The sequence below is a fragment of the Chionomys nivalis genome, chromosome 1, assembly GCF_950005125.1.
Source record: "Chionomys nivalis chromosome 1, mChiNiv1.1, whole genome shotgun sequence".
NCBI lineage: Eukaryota > Metazoa > Chordata > Mammalia > Rodentia > Cricetidae > Chionomys > Chionomys nivalis.
The window spans coordinates 27,810,797-27,831,459 of NC_080086.1; the positions used below are offsets into that span (position 1 = coordinate 27,810,797).

A 20,663-nucleotide genomic window follows, 5' to 3' on the forward strand; every position below is an offset into this window, starting at 1 on the left:
AGGAATTCTTGTAGAGTCATCTGGGAAGAGGGAACCTCAACTGAGGAAATACCCTCGTCAGATTGGTCTGTGGGCATTTTTTTTTTAAATTGATGATTGATGTGAGAGGACCCAGTCCACTGTGGGTAGTACCACTCCTGGGGAGGAGGCCCTGGGGTGTATAAGCAGGCTGAACAGGCAAAGGCGAACAAGCCAGTAAGCAGCACTCCTCCATGGCCTCTGCATTAGCTCCTGTCTCCAGGTTCTTGCTTGAGAGCCTGCCCTGCTTTCCTCAGCGATGGTGTGGGACTTGGAAGTATAAGCCAAGTAGACCCTTTCCTCCCGGAGTTGTGTTGGGTCTTGGCGTTTATTATAGCAAGAGAAACCAAACTAAGATAAAACCCAGTGGGAGACAGGTCTTGAGAGAATGATCTCAATTCTGAGGAATGGTGCTGACTCCCAGAAAAATCGGTAGCCTGAACTTGACTCTGACAACAGAGGTGATTGCTGTAGAGATGTATAGCACATTAACTTTTTTTTTTTTAAATTAGGGCTAAAAATTTCAAGAGTGGACTTAGTCATCCAGCTAACCTGCCCTTCAAGAGCCCCAGACCAGCACACTAGTTATCTGACTCAGAGACCAAGGTCCAGCTGCTTTTGCACCCTTAGGTGCCCCTCCCTTTTCCGACAGAGAGATGGAACAAAGGACAAATGAGAGGAAGTAATAGGTGAAAACCACAATATTCTCGCCAGGTCACGCTAAGAAACAGTTTCATTTTCTCTAACCTCTGCGCTGCCTTCTCTCCCAATCTTACTTGAACTTGAAGAAGAAAGCCTTGTAAATTTAGATGTCACCAGGAAATATCTGAAATTTATTAAACATTTGAAATTTCAAACTATCAGTTTCTATTCTGCAGAAGTGACGATTCCTGTGCCTTTGGGGGTTCCTCCCTGTGGAGGATGAAAATCCAGATGCCACTTCCTTCTTCATTTACATAGGACAGATATCAAGTAGCTGCTGCCAGTCAGGAACTAGTCATCCTCTGTCTACGCGGGTGACTGTGGCACTCCAGAGGAAACGAAACTCAGACACACACTTGGCAGAAGCCATCCTCGTCACCTACCATCGGGAGGAAGGAGTCCAGACAGAGCAAGATGAGCTCCGAGACAGGTAAAGGGGGTGCTAGGTCCTGGCAAAGTGCGCAGCAGATTTTTTTCCTCTTTACTTTGCTTCTTTCTCTGCAGACTTTTGTCACGTTGCCCCAGACTGACCCCCAACTCCTGGCCTCAATGATTCCCCTGCTTCCCTCAGCCTCTTGAGTATATGGGAATGCAAGTGTCTGCTGCCATGCTTAGCTTGGGTCCATGATCTTGAAGAGTACATCAATTATACATGGGTGTAACCTACTTATGCTTGGGTCCTTAGGTGCTTTCCAACTTTCCTATTATGATTAATACATTAATATTGTTCTTAAGAGGAATTACTATTCTGATGGTGTATTTATACCTCCTAATGATTTTGACAAGTAACCCTAAATCAATGTTGGTTTCATGGTAATAAAAAATTTAAGTTAGTTGAGTCTGGTGATATAGGCTTATAATTCTAGGTACTTGGGAGGCTGAGGCAGGAGAATTACTCGTTGAAGGTCTTTGTGCACTACAGGGCAAGTTCAAGGCCATGCTGGGTAATTTAGCAAGAACCTGCTTTTAAAAAAGGCGGGAGAGCTGGAGAGGATGGCTCAGCAGTTAAGAATATTCGCTGTTCAGCTTGGCAGTGGTGGCAGACACCTTTAATCCTAGCACTTGGGAGACAGAGGCAGGCGGATCTCTGTGAGTTCGAGGCTCAGCCTGGTCTACAAGAATTAGTTCCAAGACAGGCTCCAAAGCTACAGAGAAATCCTGTCTCAAAAAAAAAAAAAAAAATATTTGTTGTTCTTGTTTGATTCCCAGTGCCCACATGAAGCTGCTCACAACTGCTTGTAGCTTCAGCTCTAAGGGTTCCAATCCAATGCCCTCCTTTGGCCTCCACAGGCATCTGCGCGCGCGCACACACACGCAATTAAAAGCTTTGTTTTTGCTAAGAAGAATTATGGTGTAGCTTAATGGTAGAGAGCTTGCCTAGAATATATGAGGCCCTGGGTTTAATCCCTCAGTCCTGCCCACACTTCAACCTGGAAAAAGTAAAACTAAAGCTTAAATAAGAAAAATAAGAGTGGAAAAAACGAGGCTATGCGATCTATTTTAACTGACTCTCAAAAGCAAACAAACCACACAAGCCAGGGTAACGGTGATCCAGGGCAACGGTAGAGCCAGGGCGCCCATGAGCCAGGGCGATGGTGAAGCTGTCTGGGAAGGAATAAACCTTTCCTTCTGTAGGCTTCAGTCAGGGAGACAGTGGTTCTGATAATCGCAACTCACATAAAAAAGCTGTAAACCCTGTCTCAAAAAAAAAAAAAAAAAAAAAAAGCTGTAAGAAAAACATCAAATTTGTCAGAAGCAAAAGCACCGTACTGTAGACAGATTTTTATTTTAGGCCACCAGCTCACAAAAAAATGACATAGAGTCTTATTATTAATTGTGAAAGCTCAGTTGTAGTTTAGGTTTGTTTCTAACTAGCTCTTATAACTTAAATTGACCTGCATTGTATTCTAAATCTATATTCTTCTATGAGACTCGGTTGCCTTTACTCTGTATGGCCTATCCTGGTTCCTCTCCAATCCCTTTCTGTTCCCAGAAGTCCCTGTTAACCCCTTCCTACCTAGTTAGTGGTCATTCAGCTCTTTATTAAACCACTCACAGTGACACATCTTCATGCAGTGTAAAGGAATATTCCACAACACCGTACTCAACCGTTTACATATGGTGGAAGCAAAGTTCTTCCAAGGACAGTTGTCTGTGGAAGATGTTACCATGATGGTGTTGTGTAAATCCACTTTTGACCTTAAAATCTCCATCTCTGGAAAAACTAGAGAATAGACAGGAAGTAGCTCAGTATACAATTCACTAACAAGAAATGGCCAAAAAGGAAGAATAGCAAAGAATCCACTGACCAGCCACACTGTAGGGACACCCCATCTCAACTGTTTAAATAACCCACTGACCAGTCACACTGTAGGGGACAGCCCATCTCAATTGTGGTAAGAACTGAGATGCAGCTCTCATGGATATAGGGTCTGTCTGTGTTTATCAGAAAACCACCTCTGAAAATAGATTCTAATCATGCATAAACTATGTTCAGCTTGCACACTACCCCAAAACAATCTCAAACAAAGATAGAGGGGAAAATAGAATATAGTACTCTGCATTGCTAACCAACATGTTCTCAGGAGAGCGACAGAGTCTGGAGGGAGAGATGTATCATCTATATCCCATAACTTCCAAACTGAACCTCTTGGGCCCTTGAGAAGTGACTTTCCCATTAGATTGCTTTTTTTGAGGTCAGATGCAGACCTTGAACTCCGCATCCTCCTGCTACAGTGTCTAGTATGTGGGGATGGGAGGTGCACGCTGTACCGGCTTCGCTTCTCCAATATGGTTGTAGATTTGGGAGACTAGAGCGCGTTTCCATAGCAGCGCCAGGTGGATTGGGTGTTATCTGACAAAGCCGTCTGTCTCTTGGTTCACAGGTCCTGCAGTTGTTGACCCCACTCTGAGGTAAGACGTGCATAGTGCCTCCCAATTCAATCACACAGAGATGAACATTTAAGAATTACACAACTATAGTTTATTTTTTAGTGTGAGAATTTGCTTGTCTTTATTTGATAGTAAAAAAAGAACCTCAGGACTTGTAAAGGGGACAATACTTATACTTTCTGTAAAAAGAAAATAAGAGGATTTTTTAAGATATGCATGTGAGTTTATTTGTTTATTTTATTTTACATACTCTAATATTGATTTTTTTTTTTTTTTGAAATAGAGCTTCTCTGTGTAGCCTTGGCTGTCCTGGAACTCACTCTGTAGACCAGGTTGGCCTCAAACTCACAGATATCTGCCTGTCCTTGCCTCTTGAGTGCTGGGATTAAAGGCATGTGCCGCCACTGCCCAGCTCATTCCATATCATTTTTCAAATAATGTTTTCTATATTAACATTATTCTGGATATCTATCTGGCTTTCACAGGACATGCTCAGGGGTGCTGAGCGGGAAGTAGCATGCTCTCATCAGAAGGATTTTAGTGGTGTCTCTGAGCAAGGTCAGAGGAGCCAGCTCCCTCCCATCCTTCTCCTATTCCCTTCCCACGTCTCCCCACCTTTAGGGAATGAGATAAGTCATCTTGCTATCACGCTTCAGTCATGTGGAAAATCATGTTTCCTGGTGACACACAGAAGTAAATATGAGCATGTTTTAATTATTTGTCTTTTCCTTATTTATTTAATCTGCCTTTGTGTGTTTTAAGAATCTGTTTTACAGTCAGGCAGTGGTGGCCCACACTTTTAATCCCAGCACTCGGGAGGCAGAGGCAGGCGGATCTCTGTGAGTTCGAGGCCAGCCTGGTCTACAAGAGCTAGTTCCAGGACAGGAACCAAAAGCTACGGAGAAACCTTGTCTCGAAAAATCCAAAAAAAAAAAAGGAAAAAAAAAAAAAAAAGAAAAGAAAAAAAAAAAACCAGCGCTGTGTACCTGGTGCCTAGAATCTGTCCATTCTCGCAGACAACTGCCTGCCCCTGCCTCCCGAGTGCTGGGCTTAAAGGTATGCGCCACCCTGTCCAGCTCATTCCATATAACTTTTCAAATAACGTTTTCTATATTAGCATTATTCTGGATATCTGACTGTCACGGATACTCTGCCCACTCTCTGCCGTGGTCTTCTTCAAAGACTTATGCAAAATCCTGGCAGAGTTATTATCTGTCTGCCCATCCATCCATCCATCCATCCATCCACCTATCTACCATCTATCTATCTTCATAAGCTGCCCTAGAAGCCAGAGTGAAATCTAAAGGCTTAACTCCATGGCAAATCATTGCTTCTTCAGAATGTTTTTCAAGAAGGCCACTATCCACCATGTGGGTATGTGTTGGCTTTTTCCTGGTCCCCACAGGCTCCAGGTTCCTGGATGTGCCATCCTCAAGGGAACTCGAGTCTCTGTGCCAGGTCTGCCATGGCCTGTATTCAGAGAGGTCAGGGGTAAGGATTGATATTTCTGTTTTCCCACCTGTGGTTTTGAGCAGTTTCTGCTGCTTATTATTGAAGGCTCTTTCAGAAAAAGAATCAATTAGTTTTTGGTCTCTGAAAAACTGTATTTTTTTTTGTTTTGTTTTTCAAAACAGGGTTTCTCTGTGTAACAGTCCTAGCTGACCTGGAACTAGCTCAGTAGACCAGGCTGGCCTCAAACTCATAGAGATCCACTTGCCTCTGCCTCCCAAGTGCTAGTGATTAAAGGTGTGTGCCATTACTTCCCAGAAAAACTGGATTTTTATAGATCACTTAGAAATGACTTCAGCAGACTTTATTTTCCATTTTAGCTTTACCTATTTTATGTGCATGAATGTTCTGATCACCATGTCCATGTCACCATATGAATGCCAGCTGTTGATGAGGCCAGAAGAGGGTGCCTGATCCTCTGCAGTTATAGATGGTAACATGAGCCTCCATGTGGGACCTAACTCAGGTCCTCTGAAAGTGCTTTTAACTACCGAGTCTTCTCTCCCACTCCCGACTTCTGTTGCTGTTGTTAATTGACTTGTTCTGGTTCTGCTGACACATTCTTGGGGGATCTGAGGTTCTGCTCTCACGCAGAGTCCTGAATTCAACTGGTCCAGACGGCAGTGGAGGGCGGGAAACTACAGGTTTGCTTTTGTTTTACATTTCCACGCTTTCTCAGCTTAATCTCTAATGGTCGCTGGGATTGGGAATAACTCCTATATCTTTTTGCTTTTGTTTAAATGACTGTTACTGGAACAGCCCCCCTCCCCGCCAGACCTTAGCACAACTGAAGCCATGATGGAAGTAACATTCATGCACTGGAACCCAGCGAGTAGGCAGCAACACCTGTGAAAAAGGGAGCCAAGATCAAATCCATCGAAGTCCACAGCTCTGGGAAAGACGCTAATGCACTAACCTTGCTTTTTGGCTTCTGCTTTTTTCCCCTTCCGCCTGACTGTTCTTGCTGACTGAGGCATGTCAACACAGGATGTGGGTGTTGCCCTTGAAATCTCTCCCGGAGAAAGGCTCAGGACCGTGCTTGGACCCCGAATACATCAGTGTAGTGGCTAGGAAATACTTCCTAAAGGCTTGGACCTGGTCTTCTCTGGTGGATCCCCCACAACATTGCTGGAAATTCTGCGGAGTCTGTCCAGAGCCACCACATGTTCCTGGGGAAATCTGGGTCTCATCTTGGGATTGGATCCTTAGTCATGTTAATAAAATGGGTTTAGAAAGAAGTACAAGAAGCCGGGCGGTGGTGGTGCACGCCTTTAATTCCAGCACTCGGGAGGCAGAGGCAGGCGGATCTCTGTGAGTTCGAGGCCAGCCTGGTCTACAAGAGCTAGTTCCAGGACAGGCTCTAAAGCTACACAGAGAAACCCTGTCTTAAAAAACAATACAATACAAAACAAAACAAAACAAAAACCGAACCAAACCAAACCAAAACAAAACAAAAAAAAACAACAAAAAAGAAAGTAGTACAAGAACAGTTATGTGAGAGATTAAAAGAAAAACCACAGGGCAACCAAGATGTACATCCCAGCAGCTGCCCAGAAGCACAAACAGGGCAAAGAAAGAGAAAAGTTATTTAAGTCAGCCTGGAGATCAGCTACACGGCGGACAAGCAGCCACATGTCAAGGGGAGCTGTAGAGAAAGAGCCACGCCTGCTGTGCTAGGGAAAGCGTGCTTAGGCTCCGACCAGCGTCCTGAAGAAAAAGGCAGAAGAGAAGCAAAACAAAGTCTTCCAGGGTCAGGATTAAATGTGTTTACAATAATTTCATTAGTTTATAATAATTTCATTATTAACGAAATGCAGTGATAGAAAGCCTTCAAAATCACAGTAGGAGTATGGAGCAGTAAACTCCTGCCCTGGTCCCTTCGCTTGGTTGGAAATGGGTTCCTTCCCCACTTACTGACGTGTTAGTAAGCCACCTCTAAGGCTGTACATTTCGGGGAGGATAGTCATTTCCATGTTCCCATTTTAGAACTCCCAGGAGCCCTTTGGATTCCTTGGCAAACATGGTAGTTCTGAAAATCCCCAAAGCTTTGTCCCTCGCAAATCCCGTTTCCACGGGGTGTCCTTGTGAAGCTTACATAGTGCCTGAGAGCAGCCTCGGCCACGCACGGTGCGTGGCCTGTGTTGGCCACACTTTCAGTCTTCCCCAGCCTGCTCTCAGGCAAGACAGATGGGAAAATCTACTCAGCAGTGTGTGAAGTCAGGGAAGCAAACCCTCCTCCTCCTGCATCTCAGGCAACGTCTCTGGGGCTGGAGGGGTCCAGTCTGCACCACGGATCAAACTCCCAGGATGCTCTCTGTTGTGGAGCGAAGTAACACTCAGGAAGGCGGGCTGACCCCACAGAGCTTCTTGACATCCCCGGAGCAACTGCACGGGGGGGGAGGGGGGCAGGAATTCCAAAAGGAAAGCTACAAAATCTCATTAGAGGGGCAATTTCTCCTCCTACCCCTTTGACATGGTTTAAAGTACTCCTGCCTTACCAAGGGGGTGGTCCTGCAGCCAGGTGATCGGCTGACTGGATTAATTCTTTCCTCCTCCTCTAGCTCCTCATCCTCCACCTGCTCCTTCTCTTCTTGTTTTCTCCTCCCGCTTCTTTCTGTAGCCCTAGATACACAGGTCTTTTGAGTTCACAGAGATCCTTCTGCGTCCTTTTTTTCATTTGTTTGTTTTTGGGTTTTGTTTTTGTTTTTTCAAGACAGGGTTTCTCTGTTTAACAGTTCTATCCTGGAACTTATTCTGTCAACCAGCCTGGCTTTGAACTCACAGAGATCCACCTGCCTCTGGCTTCTGAGTGCTGGGACTAAAGGTGTGCGCCACCGCCGCCCGGTCAGAGTCACGGTTTTCAGACAAGGAGTGTCAAATTAGAGGAACATCATTTGCCTCTCCCCAACCCCTTTCTTTTCCCTCCCTTCCTCCAACGTCTCTTTTCCTTTTATTTACTGTTACTAATCTGTGTGAGTGGGGCAGGGGCGGGGGAGTAGACACATGCCGTGGTGTGCCCTCCCTTTTTCTAAATTACATTTCTGTATTTTATGTGTGTGGGGAGTGGGCGTTGTACATGCCTTGCCACATGTGTGGAGCCATTTTTCTTCCCGCCTTCTGCCATACGGATCCTGGAGACTCAACTCAGATCATCAGGCCCGGTGCCTTTACCTGCTGAGCCATCTCCCCAGCTCCTGGTTTTGTTTTTAAGACAGAGTCTTGCTGTGTAACCCAGGCTGTTCTTGAACTTGTCAACCTTCTGTGTCTGCCTCCTTAGTGCTTAGATTATATGTGCCACCATACCTGGCGATTAGAAAGAGAAACTTGTAAGAGAGAAGGACGGAGCGATATCTCAGTTGGTGGAGTACTTGCCCACATACACGAAGCCCTGAGTTCCCACACAGCGGTGGTTCCAGTTCTTCGGGTAGAGGCAGGAATATCAAATGTTCAAGGTCCTGCTGGGAAGGTGGCTCATTGGATATAATGCTTGCTCTACAAATACAAGTACCCTGTTTTGGATTGCCAGCATCCTAACAGTCAGGCCTGTTGGCATGTTTATGTAACCTCAGCACCACAGGCAGAGTCAAGTGGATCCAGGAGGCTTGTTGACCAAGAGCTCTAGGTTTATCGGAAGACTCTGTTGGGGGGAAACACGATGGAGGATGTTAGAGGAAGATGTTCAGCACTGACCTCTGACCTCTGTATGTGTACATATGAGCAAGTGCATGTGGACATATGCATGCAAACATATATCTACAACACACACACAAATAAATAAAGTATAAATAGAACAGAAATCAAGGTCAGCTCTGGCTCCATATCAATTCCTGGGCAGCCTAGGATATGTAAGAACAACAAAACATGAGGGGAAAAAGTTTCTTAGATTCCCTAGACTGCATGGGAGTCTTTTTGTGTTTCAGGAGAAGAATTGCACCCCAGGAGTTTGAAATCTTCTTCGACCCCAGGGAGCTTCGGAAAGAGACCTGTCTGCTCTATGAGATCAGCTGGGGCGGAAGGTGCAGCATCTGGAGACACACGAGCCGAAATACCGACAAACACGTCGAAATCAATTTCATAGAAAAACTCACCTCAGAAAGATCCTTTCATCCATCCGCCCGGTGCTCCATCACCTGGTTCCTGTCCTGGAGTCCCTGTGGGGAGTGCTCCAAGGCCATCACAGAATTTTTGAGTCAACACCCCAAGGTGACTCTGTTTATTTATGTAGCACGTCTTTATCACCACACGGATCCGGGGAACCGGCAAGGACTCAGGAACCTCGTTTGCAGAGGTGTGACTGTCCAGATCATGACCGAGCAAGGTAAGAACAGAATGGTCCTTGAGGGAGTGGTGTTGGTGACGCTGGGATGGAATTCCAGAGGCGGAAGTTCAACATAAAGTGGGGAGGGACCAGGAGGGATTGATGAACAAAAGCCCTTCTCTCCTAGGTATCTCTGCCTCCAGCTCACCTAAAATGAACTTCCTTTTAGGGAGTGTGACCCCTTCTAGGAACAGATAGGCAAAGTCTTTGCGTAGAGTTTATGCTTGGTGGTTGTTGCTGCTGGGAACTGAAGCCAAAGCCTTGCAGGTGCTAAGCATATATGGGAGGCAGGCAGGCTCTATATACACTACTGAGCTACATTCCTGCTCTCCTTAGTATTTATTCGAGACAGGGTCCTTAAGTTGCTACTCTGCACTTGCCACAGGCTAACCTTGAATTTTCAGTTTTCCTGCTTCAGCCTTCTGAATAGCTTGAATTGCAGGCATGAGACACTCTGCCCAATTATGTATGTATGTATGTATGTATGTATGTATGTATGTATGTGTGTGTGTGTGTGTATGTATGTGTGTGTGTATGTATGTATGTGTTTGTTTTCCAAGACAGGGTTTCTCTGTGTAACAGCCCTAGCTATCCTGGAACTTGTTCTGTAGACCGGGCTGGTCTTGAACTCACAGAGATCTATCTGCCTCTGCCTCCTGAGTGTTGGGATTAAAGGTGTGCGCCACCCGGACTCCAACTAATTTTAAATAATTTACCATTGCATTTTCTAGATGAACCAAATTTTGTGTTTCTTTAGAGTATTGTTACTGCTGGAAGAATTTTGTCAGCTACCCACCTTCAAATGAAGTTTACTGGCCAAGGTTCCCAAATGTGTGGATGAGGCTGTATATACTGGAACTCCTCTGCATCATTCTAGTAAGTGATTCTGGCTTTCTGATTTTTTGTTTTGAGATAGGGTCTTATATAGTCTAAGTTGCTCTTGAATTTATTATACAGTGGAGGATGACCTTGAATTCCCGATCCTTCTGTCCCCACCTTCTGAGTACTGGGATTATATTACAGTCTTGTACTACTACATCTGGCTCCCTACTAAGTTCCTCCTCCTCTTCCTCTTTTAATGCATCTCTGTGTCTTTATAAGAGTTCAGATGCCTGCAGAGGGTGCCCTGGAGCTGGAGAGGTGCTTGTGCGCCCCCTGGTGTGGGTGCTGGGAACTGAACTCTATGAATGGATGCTACAAGAGTTCAGGCCTGCAGAGGGCCCTCTGAAGTCAGAGACAGTAGTGGTTGCTGCTGGGATCAGCCTCAGCAGAGAAGTGGGTCTCGAATCTGGGATGTCTGGAAGCTCAAGGCCAGCCTGGGCTATAAATCTAGACTGTATGTCTAAAATCTGCACCACCGCGGCCAAAACAGCCTCCTTAGTGGAAAGCAGGTAGGAGGAGGGAAGGGACAGGTCAGCGTAAGGTGTATCTGGAACATGTGGTGACTCCATTTTGTCACACGCATTGCTGTCGCCGTCACACTTACTGGAGTTCAGTGTTCCAAGGGGTCTTGTTTCATAGGTCAGGCACACTATTGAAGAAAAGGTGCCTCATTTGGATTCTTGGTCCAAATGATGTCTCAACTGAATCCCAATAGACATTTTTAAATGGTCATAGTAATAATAGTGTTAATTGCTACTGAGGATAAAATATAATCTTTGTTTCAGGGACTTCCGCCCTGTTTGAGGATTCTGAGAAGAAACCAACGCCAGGCTACCCTTTTTAAACTTGTTTTTCTAAGATGCCATTACCAAAGGATCCCACCCCCCATCATTTGGGCTGCAGGGATGTGACCTGGGAGTTGGAGATGAATAAAATGACTGCTTGTATGTGTACTGTTTGGACAGCAAGCACTGATGACACAATAAAAGTGACTGCCATGAAGAATCAGGAAATCAGGCTGAGGCTGTCACTCCTGGGTCGTGTACTAGCTATACGCGTGAGGCCCTGGGTTCAGTGCCCAGAACTCCCAGGAAAGCAGAGAGAATCTAGAAATTGAGCCAGGTATGGTTGTACATTCCTGTAATCCCAAAACTTGGGAGGCAGAGGCACCAGATCTCTGTGAGTTCAAGGCCAGCCTTGTCTACATAGCAAGACTGGGGCCAGCCTAGGACTACACAGTGATATCTCGGCTAAAAAAACCTAAAACCTTCAAAATCAAGAATCTAGAAATTGAAGATGCAGGTAAGGTAAGCTGGGCATTCCTGGACTCCTAGTAATTGTGTGATAGAGGCAGGAGAATGAAAAGTTCAAAGTTAGCTTGAGCTACACAGTAAGTTTGAAAACAGCCTCAACAGCTATGAAATTCAGTTAGTTGTTTTTGGATTATGCCACCTCACCAGCTTGTGTAATAGGGTTGCTCAGATCAGCTTAGTCATTTGCCTGCCTTCCTCTCCAAAGACTGTCATGGCATACAGCAGTCCCTGGGTATAGTGAGAGGTCTTTTGTTTGTTCCTGGCTGCTCAGCCCCATAATAATCACACAGAAACTACACTAATTAAATCACTGCTTAGTCTATTAGTTCTAGCTTCTTTTTTTTCTTTTTCCTTTTTTTATTGAAAAAAATTTCCGCCTCCTCCCAGCCTCCCATTTCCCTCTCCCTTCCCCTACTCCTCTCCCCCTCCCTCTCCAATCCGAAGAGCAGTCAGGGTTCCCTGCCCTGTGGGAAGTCCAAGGTCCTCCCTCCTCCATCCAGGTCTAGGAAGGTGAGCATCCAAACAGGCTAGGCTCCCACAAAGCCAGTACATGTAGTAGCATCAAAACCCAGTGCCATTGTCCTTGGCTTCTCATCAGCCTCATTTGTCCGCCATGTTCAGAGAGTCCAGTTTTATCCCATGCTTTTTCAGTCCCAGTCCATCTGGCCTTGGTGAGCTCCCAATAGATTAGCCCCACTGTCTCAGTGGGTGGGTGCATCCCTTGAAGTCCTGACTTCCTTGCTCATGTTCTCCCTCCTTCTGCTCCTCATTTGGACCTTGGGAGCTCAGTCCGGTGCTCCAATGTGGGTCTCTGTTTCTATCTCCATCCATCGCCAGATGAAGGTTCTATGGTGATATGCAAGATATTCATCAGTATGGCTATAGGATAGGGCCATTTCAGGTTCCCTCTCCTCAGCTGCCCAAGGAACTAACTGGGGACATCTCCCTGAACACCTGGGAACCCCTCTAGGGTCAAGTCTCTTGCCAACCCTAAGATGGCTCCCTTAATTAAGATATATACTTCCTTGCTCCCATATCCACCCTTTCTTTATCCCAACCATCCCATTCCCCCAAGTTCCCCCCATCCTCCCCTTCTCACTTTTCTCTCCCCATCTTTCCTTACCCCCATCCCACCCCACCCCCAAGATCCCAATTTTTGCCCGCCAATTGTGTCTGCTTCCAATATCTGGGAGGATAACTACATGTTTTTCTTTGGGTTCACCTTCTTATTTAGCTTCTCTAGGATCACAAATTATAGGCTCAATGTCCTTTATTTATGGCTAGAAACCAATTATGAGTGAGTACATCCCATGTTCATCTTTTTGGGTCTGGGTTACCTCCCTCAGGATAGTGTTTTCTATTTCCATCCATTTGCATGCAAAATTCAAGATGTCATTGTTTTTTACCGCCGAGTAGTATTCTAATATGTAAATATTCCACACTTTCTTCATCCATTCTTCCATTGAAGGGCATCTAGGTTGTTTCCAGTTTCTAGCTATTACAAATAATGCTGCTATGAACATAGTGGAACAAATGCTTGTGTAATATGATAGGTTATTTCTTGGGTATATTCCCAAGAGTGGTATTGCTGGGTCTTGGGGTAGGTTGATCTTGAATTTTCTGAGAAAGCACCACACCGCTTTCCAAAGTGGTTGCACAACTTTGCATTCCCACCAGCAATGAATGAATGTACCTCTTATTCCACAACCTCAATATCAATCTGAACACACTGAACCTGATAGAAGAGAAAGTGGGAGGGGCCTGGAGAGATGGCTCAGAGGTTAAGAGCACTGGCTGCTCTTCCAGAGGTCCTGAGTTCAATTCCCAGCAACCACATGGTGGCTCACAACCATCTGTAATGAGATCTGGTGCCCTCTTCTGGCATGGAGGTGTACATGCAGGAGGCACATTGTATATGTAATAAATAAATCTTAAAAAAAAAGAAGAGAAATTGGGAAGTACTCTACAACATATGGGCACAGGAAATCGCTTCCTATGTATAACCCCAGCAGCACAGACATTAAGGGCAACATTGAATAAATGGGAGCTCCTGAAACTGGGAAGCTTCTGTAAAGCAAAGGACACTGTCACTAAGACAAAAAGGCAACCTACTGACTGGGAGAAGATTTTCACCAACCCTGCAACAGACAAAGGTCTGATCTCCAAAATATATAAAGAATTCAAGAAACTAGACTTTAAAATGCTAATTAAACCAATTAATAAATGGAGCATTGAACTGAACAGAGAATTCTCAACAAAAGAAGTCCAAATGGCCAAAAGACATTTAAGGTCATACTCAACCTCCTTAGCGATCAGGGAAATGCAAATCAAAACAACTTTGAGATACCATCTTACACCTGTCAGAATGGCTAAAATCAAAAACACCAATGATAGCCTTTGCTGGAGAGGTTGTGGAGTCAGGGGTAGTTCTAGCTTCTTATTGGCTAACTCTTAGATATTAATTTAACCCATTTCTATGAATCTGTGTATTGCCATTTGGCTGTGGCTTACCAGCTAAGGTTCTGGCATCTGTCTCCTGTGGGGCTACATGGCTTCTCTCTGACTCTGCCTCCTTTCTCCCAGCATTCAGTTTAGTTTTTTCTGCCTACCTAAGTTCTGCCCTATCAACAGGCCAAGTCAGTTTCTTTATTCACCAATGGTATTCACAGCATATAGAGGGGAATCCCACATCACCTCCCCTTTTCTGTTTAAATGAAAAGGAAGGTTTTAACTTTAACATAGTAAACTTACATATAACAAAACAGTTATCAAGAAAGAATTATAATTACAATAATTATATCTACTTTATTTTTATCATAACTAAGGAAAACTATATCATTACTATCTACTCTTTAACTCCATCAAAGACTCCAGAAGGATAGAATATTATCTAAGTAAACAGGAAGTGCACTGTAAGCAACTTCCAAAACTCTAGAATTGACAGAGACATCTCACTGCCTGACAGTCATCCAAAGTTCTTCTGTAACATTGGGGCATCCATCTTCAGCCCACAGGCCCATAGTATTCAGCAGACTTTTCCATGAAGCAGGAAATTTCAAAGATAGTTCCACATATATTGGCAGCGTATCAGTCACTTTTTTCTGTATCCTGCAGAACGTCTAGCAGACTCTTTCATGAAGCAGGAACCCCAAAGGACCATCTCACCTTTAGGCAAGTTCAACAGTCATTGCTTTGTGGGTACTGCATGTCCAGTTCACACAGCATACTATCAAGCAATCTAGGCAATAGCAATTTCTTGCCCAAATGGCTAACCGACTCCCTAAGGAGCCTCTTTGATGCCCATCTTCCTCTTGAAGTAGACTGGTGCTGCTGCCAGATGTGTCTCACTGTTATGAAAAATCCTAAGTTCTTAAACATTTTAAATGCCATATTCTGTTAGTCTTTGGGATATTTGAAGAATAACTATCCATCTGAAATATATCTCTGTACATCTAGAAAACCAAACTAACCTGACTACAAGCTTGACTATTATAGATGACTATCTATTAACCTATATTTCTTAATTATACATTACATTTTTAAGTGAGCTGCACAAACATAATACCTTAATCAAGTTTAGAAATACATATACACAGTATAATAAAATTGACCTTAAATTTGTATCAATAGACCAAGATTCATACCAGTGCAAATCTCTATAGTATATCCCTCTTTAAATGCAAACAAACATTTATAAACAATATTTTGGAATATGGGTGTAGTTGTCTCCAAACTGCTTCCTGCTATTTATTGGGCAAAGTAATTTTTTTTGAGGGGTGTTCAAGGCAACCTTTCAGGGAGTTTTGGTTTATCAGAAAACATTAGTCTGGAAGGATTTCACAGGTTCTCATCCTCTGTGGAAACAAAAGAAGAACCTCTTTTCCAAAGCAACATATCCTTAGACTCAAATTCTGAAGTCACGATACCTTTAAAGTATATATTTTGGTTTAGTTTAGCATCCTGTACAATAAAATGTCTGTCTGTACTTAACTCATTCACAGTCAAAAAATTCAAAGAAAACACAATACTATACATAATCCAGACTCTTTGTGAATTTTCCATCTTTATGTGGCTTATTTTCCTTTACTCTTTTTATTTTTATTTTATTTTTTATTTTTATTTATTTATTTTTTTTTGTTTTTGTTTTTTCGAGACAAGGTTTCTCTGTGGTTTTGGAGCCTGTCCTGGAACTAGCTCTTGTAGACCAGGCTGGTCTCGAACTCACAGAGATCCGCCTGCCTCTGCCTCCCGAGTGCTGGGATTAAAGGCGTGCGCCACCACCACCCGGTATCTGTCTACTTCTTTTCCAACTCTCTATACTCTTTTTCACTGAAAGAGGCTGGGATTTACAAAGTCTATCTATGCGCCCACATTTTAAAAATCACGCTTATTTATTATTATTATTATTATTGCTTGTGTGGAAGGGGTTGTGTGTGCATACCATGGCATGTCTCTGAAGGTCACAGAACAACTTCTAGGGTTCTCTCTCTCCTTCTACCATCCATTCTGGGGAATGAATGAAGACCGTCAGTTTTAAAAAGTAGTTTATTACGATTATTTTTATTCCCAAGTCATCTCAACAGCCCTATATCTATACATTTTTTTAAAAAAAAACTTCAGCGAAAGATACCATTTACCAATTATTATTGCATTTGTTTGGCTCCCAGCACCCAGTGGAGTTTGTCTGTGAGAAAAACGAGGAAAGGTGTTTGTTGTTTGGGGATCAAGTCTTCCCACCTCATTAGAGCCAAACTCAGCATTTTTTTTTTTTTGCTTTAATTTGTTTCTATTTTGAGACAGGGTCTCAAAAAGCTTCCAATTCACTATGTAGTTATAGATGACCTTGGACTCCTGAGTCTCAACATTTTTGTCTTTTATCCATCCACTTGTCCATCTGGGATCCAGAGCTCAGTCGTGGTCTCCTCTCTTTCCAGTTCACTGTCTTAGATCCTGCTCCCTTCTCTCCCGGCTACTTCTTGTCACAGAAACCCTTCAGGCTTTGAGCACATTTTCTTGACTCCAATCATGCACTTCTATCTTGAAAGGCATCTTAACCATGTATCATCTCTTGTTCTAATGAAAAGGTTTGTATTAGGCGTGGCAGCATGCCCTCTGATCTCTGTACTCAAGAGGCTGAGGAGGGGGACCATGAGTCAGAGACCAGCCGCTGGGTTACCCATTGAGACTCTGTCACAAACAACCAATCAAACAAAAGAGGGAACAGGGCGATTGCTTAGTGGGCAAAGACCATCGCCCAACAAATGCAGGCAGAAAGCCAGGCAAAGTGATACGAATCCAGGATCAATGGAGCCAAGGACTGTGGACTGAAATTTCTGAATCCGTGAACTGAAATAAATCTTCCTTCTTAATAAATAAAATCAACCTTGGGTCAGGAAAAGGACCTAGCAACTTTGTGACAGAAAATAATCATAGAGAGTTAAAGGGAGTCTGGAAGACAGATAGAAAGATGCATAGGAAGTAGTAGGCAGGGGCTTCGAGTGGGGAAGTCAGTTCTGGTTTGGAAGAGAAGGATGCTCTTTTTCAGAGACATCAGCGAAGAGGGAAGGTCAGCTAGTTGCTCCTCAACCTTTCTGATCTAGCAGGTTTTCACCCCAACCTCTGACTGCCTAGTCTTATTGATAAATAGAATAACGAGTTTTAGTTAAAGCTGTATTTGATGGCAGGGGCAGGAGGCAGCTCCAGCAGTATATAAAAGTCTCACCGGGCCGCCGAGGAAGAAGTGGGCCAGTAACCATGGAGCAGCAATTAAAGGTTCAGGTGCAGCTTCTGTGCCAAAGATAAAACAGCATGAAGATGGAGAGGCAGAGAGACCCCAAAGTTCATTCCCAGTGACAAACTTACTCCAACAAGGCCACACCTCCTAATCCTTGGTGACCAATCATTTAAATATATAATCCTATGGGGGCCATTTTTATTTGAATCACCACAAGAATGTAGATCAATAGTATAACACTCATCTAGCCTGTGTGAGGCTCTGGGGTAATCCTTCCTCTGCCTTCTAACATTGTGTTATTCCCATGTACCCGTTTCTTCCCTGCCACATGTCTTAAAATAATCATATCTGCTCATTATCATTCATTATCTATTTATAGCACAGCCACTTTCAACTACATTATTCTTAAAAATTTGACATCTGTTATGTGCCTTTAACATACCCTTTTTTAGTTTTTGTTGTATTTTAAAAACAGAATTAATTGATTTTACTTTTCTGGTATAAGCAGGGCTGCCTGTGTTGTGGCCCCAGCTGGAGCCTGGATCTTCTGAACAAAACACTCTGGTGTGAGTCTTCACCAGCTGGTTAGTGAATTCCTGATAGGGAGCCTTGGTAGACAGTCTCTTTCCAGCGGTCAGGGTCGAGCAGTTGTGGATCTGGGAGATGCTTCAAAGATGGCCTTGGTGAAGTTGCCCAGGGTGGACGTGAATCAGTACTGGCTAACCAGCAGCTTTTGGGGCACAGAGCAAAGATGATGTCAGTATCTCTGGGGCCAGGGATGAGGGGTACCAGCGCAGAGCCGCAGGGTGTGGGGCTCGCCAGTCTTGTTACCCAGGTAGCCTCTCTGCACAGGGACAATGGAAAGCTTGGGAAAACTAATGGTCTCTTGGATGGCAGTGACTACCTCCATAGAGCACTTAATGTTGGGTCCACGGGGGTCACACAAAGATGGGGACAGACCACCGAAGTATAGTAAACCAGAAGCAAACTTTATTCCAGGAAAAAAATAAAAAATTAAAAAAAAAATCTCCTTGGAGCACAAAAAGTTTATCAGCTAGCTGAGACCACAGCCAGAGATGGACTTGTGAGGCTGTGGCAAGGGACAGCTTCTGAACCTCAGCTTTTAAAAGTAAGGATTAGGCAATAGCAAAAGAATTTTTGCTATTGAAACTTAGACACAGATTGCCCTTCTTTGCAATAGTTAGTACCAGGGTTTTTCAGTTAAACTAGTGTTTGTATTTAGCCTATTGTTTCTCTCTGGCCTTGCTGACGGTGTTTACTGATGTCTGCATTCCCCTGACACTGCCAGTTTGCATAGCAGGGAAGGGTATGAGACAATATAAAACCAAAAAGTCACATACATCTCATCAATTAAAAGTTAACTCAGCTCACATCAATTGCTGGTCATGTGTGGCCAGGGGTGTTATCTAAAAGCTGATACTCAGTTTTGCAGAGCGTCCCTCAGTTTGCAGAGAGCTGCTTTAGCCTTGCAAATGTGTAAAACAAAGTAACCCACTCTTAATAGTTGATCCTTAAGCTGCTGAGACAGCTGCTGACAGCCTGCTCTCATTCTCCTAGGCTTACAACTTTATATTTCTTTATTTCCTACCTCCTTATTTTTGGAATCTACACTTTTATATTCTTATTCTTGGACTCTTCACCACATACACTCGGAGGTAACCATCATAATGCTTTTAACAACCGTTATCACACCAGAGACTCAGCTGCTCAGATAACCACTCTGTCCCGGCTCTTGAGCTGGCTGGGTACAGTTCAGTCTATAGTATCACTGTAGAATATAATAAATTGTTCACGCACATTCTGGAAGCTAGCAGAAGAAGCCATAAACAGGTCAAGTTCTAGTTCTGTTTCCTGCTGCTGGGGCCCCAGGCAAGTTAGTCAGCTGTTTCTGTTTCCTCCTCAATAAAATGAGAAATGCTGAAGTTCCCGTTGCGAAACAGGGCTGTGAAAATGAAACCTAAGCCACAACGTCATAGGCCGAGTGATTTTCTTCCTGTAAATGTTCCCAGAGTGCTGGGACACTTGCAGGAAACTCAGTGTGAACAGGCAGACTCATCAATCAGGTCTTGAGTCTTGATTCTATGTACTGCGTTGCATGGGGGGAAATAAAAACAAAACCAACAACGACGGCAAAACCCAGCAGATGTCTATATGACATTCATCATGGACCAAGTACTGAGTGTCACACTCAGAGATCTACGCCTCTGCCTCCGGAGTGCTGGGATTAAAGATGTGCACCACTACTGTCTGGCAAACTCATTTATTCTTACCAGCTGCCTCCAGTATTACTTTGGAAAAGAGAAAAACGTCAACACAAAAAGTTCAAATGATTCGACCAAGGCCACCGAGCTGCTGAACTTTAAGTCCCTCTCCTTCAGAAAAGAGGAAGCAGCCTTTTGTGAACAAAAGAGCATTTCTGGCACCTTTCTTTGTATATAGCAGACTTAGTTCCCTCCAGATTTTTTTTTTTTTTTTTTTTTTTTTTTTGGTTTTTCGAGACAGGGTTTCTCTGTGGTTTTGGAGCCTGTCCTGGAACTAGCTCTTGTAGACCAGGCTGGCCTCGAACTCACAGAGATCCGCCTGCCTCTGCCTCCCAGGTGCTGGGATTAAAGGCGTGTGCCACCACCGCCCGGCCCCTCCAGATTTTATAATTCAAAAATAACCTTTGGAGGAAGTCAGCTTCGGCCCTGACACTGGCCAGGGATGTGAAGCGATTTGACCTTTCATTAAACAGGCACGGATGCATTGAATATTTCTCCTCCATCCCAAAATGCATATGCTCACTTTAAAGTATAAAGTAATGTCTCTGGGAGCTTGGGTGGCCCCAAGTCCTTGTTCAGTTACGAAAGAGTAACTACAGCAGGAGTTGGTGACAGAGGAACCAGTAAATGTGACTCACTTCCGGAATACCTCCCTGACTTCAGGGCAAGCAAATCCCCAGATGTGTGCACCGGGTGTGTAGACTTGGTTGGTGGAGTCTGACCCGCCCACAGAGGTACACCATGTTTACACACTATAGTTAGAAGGGTGCTAATCTGGTCTTCAGTTATAAAGGGAACACGAGCCTCAGCCGTCACACTGAGTACCCTGAGAACTGGTATCTGAGAAAAAGGACCGAGACAGCGTCTCAAATTGAAGTCCATACATTGTCAGGGCTGAAGACGGGGCTCAGTCCACAGATCAGTTGCCTAGCTTTCAGGAGGTCTGACGTTCGATTTTCAGAACCTCAGAAGCCAGGAGTGCTGCCCTGGGCTATCAACCCAGAACTCAGTAG

General features: G+C 44.1%; 1 protein-coding gene across 1 annotated transcript; it reads left to right on the top strand.

Moving 5' to 3' along the window:
* The first annotated feature begins 945 nt into the window (after positions 1 to 945).
* Positions 946 to 11,455, top strand: Apobec1 (apolipoprotein B mRNA editing enzyme catalytic subunit 1). Its single transcript, XM_057782785.1, has 5 exons — positions 946 to 1,150; positions 3,606 to 3,633; positions 9,042 to 9,439; positions 10,197 to 10,315; positions 11,107 to 11,455. The coding sequence occupies exons 1-5, from the start codon at positions 1,135 to 1,137 to the stop codon at positions 11,230 to 11,232; spliced, it is 687 nt and encodes a 228-aa protein (XP_057638768.1). The 5' UTR covers positions 946 to 1,134; the 3' UTR covers positions 11,233 to 11,455.
* Positions 11,456 to 20,663: the final 9,208 nt, after the last annotated feature.

Bases quoted from the DNA above. Each gene is read 5' to 3' on its own strand.
- Apobec1 (XM_057782785.1), top strand. The intron at 3,634-9,041 runs GTAAGACGTGCA...TTTGTGTTTCAG, and splicing joins GTTGTTGACCCCACTCTGAG to GAGAAGAATTGCACCCCAGG. The intron at 9,440-10,196 runs GTAAGAACAGAA...GTGTTTCTTTAG, and splicing joins CCAGATCATGACCGAGCAAG to AGTATTGTTACTGCTGGAAG.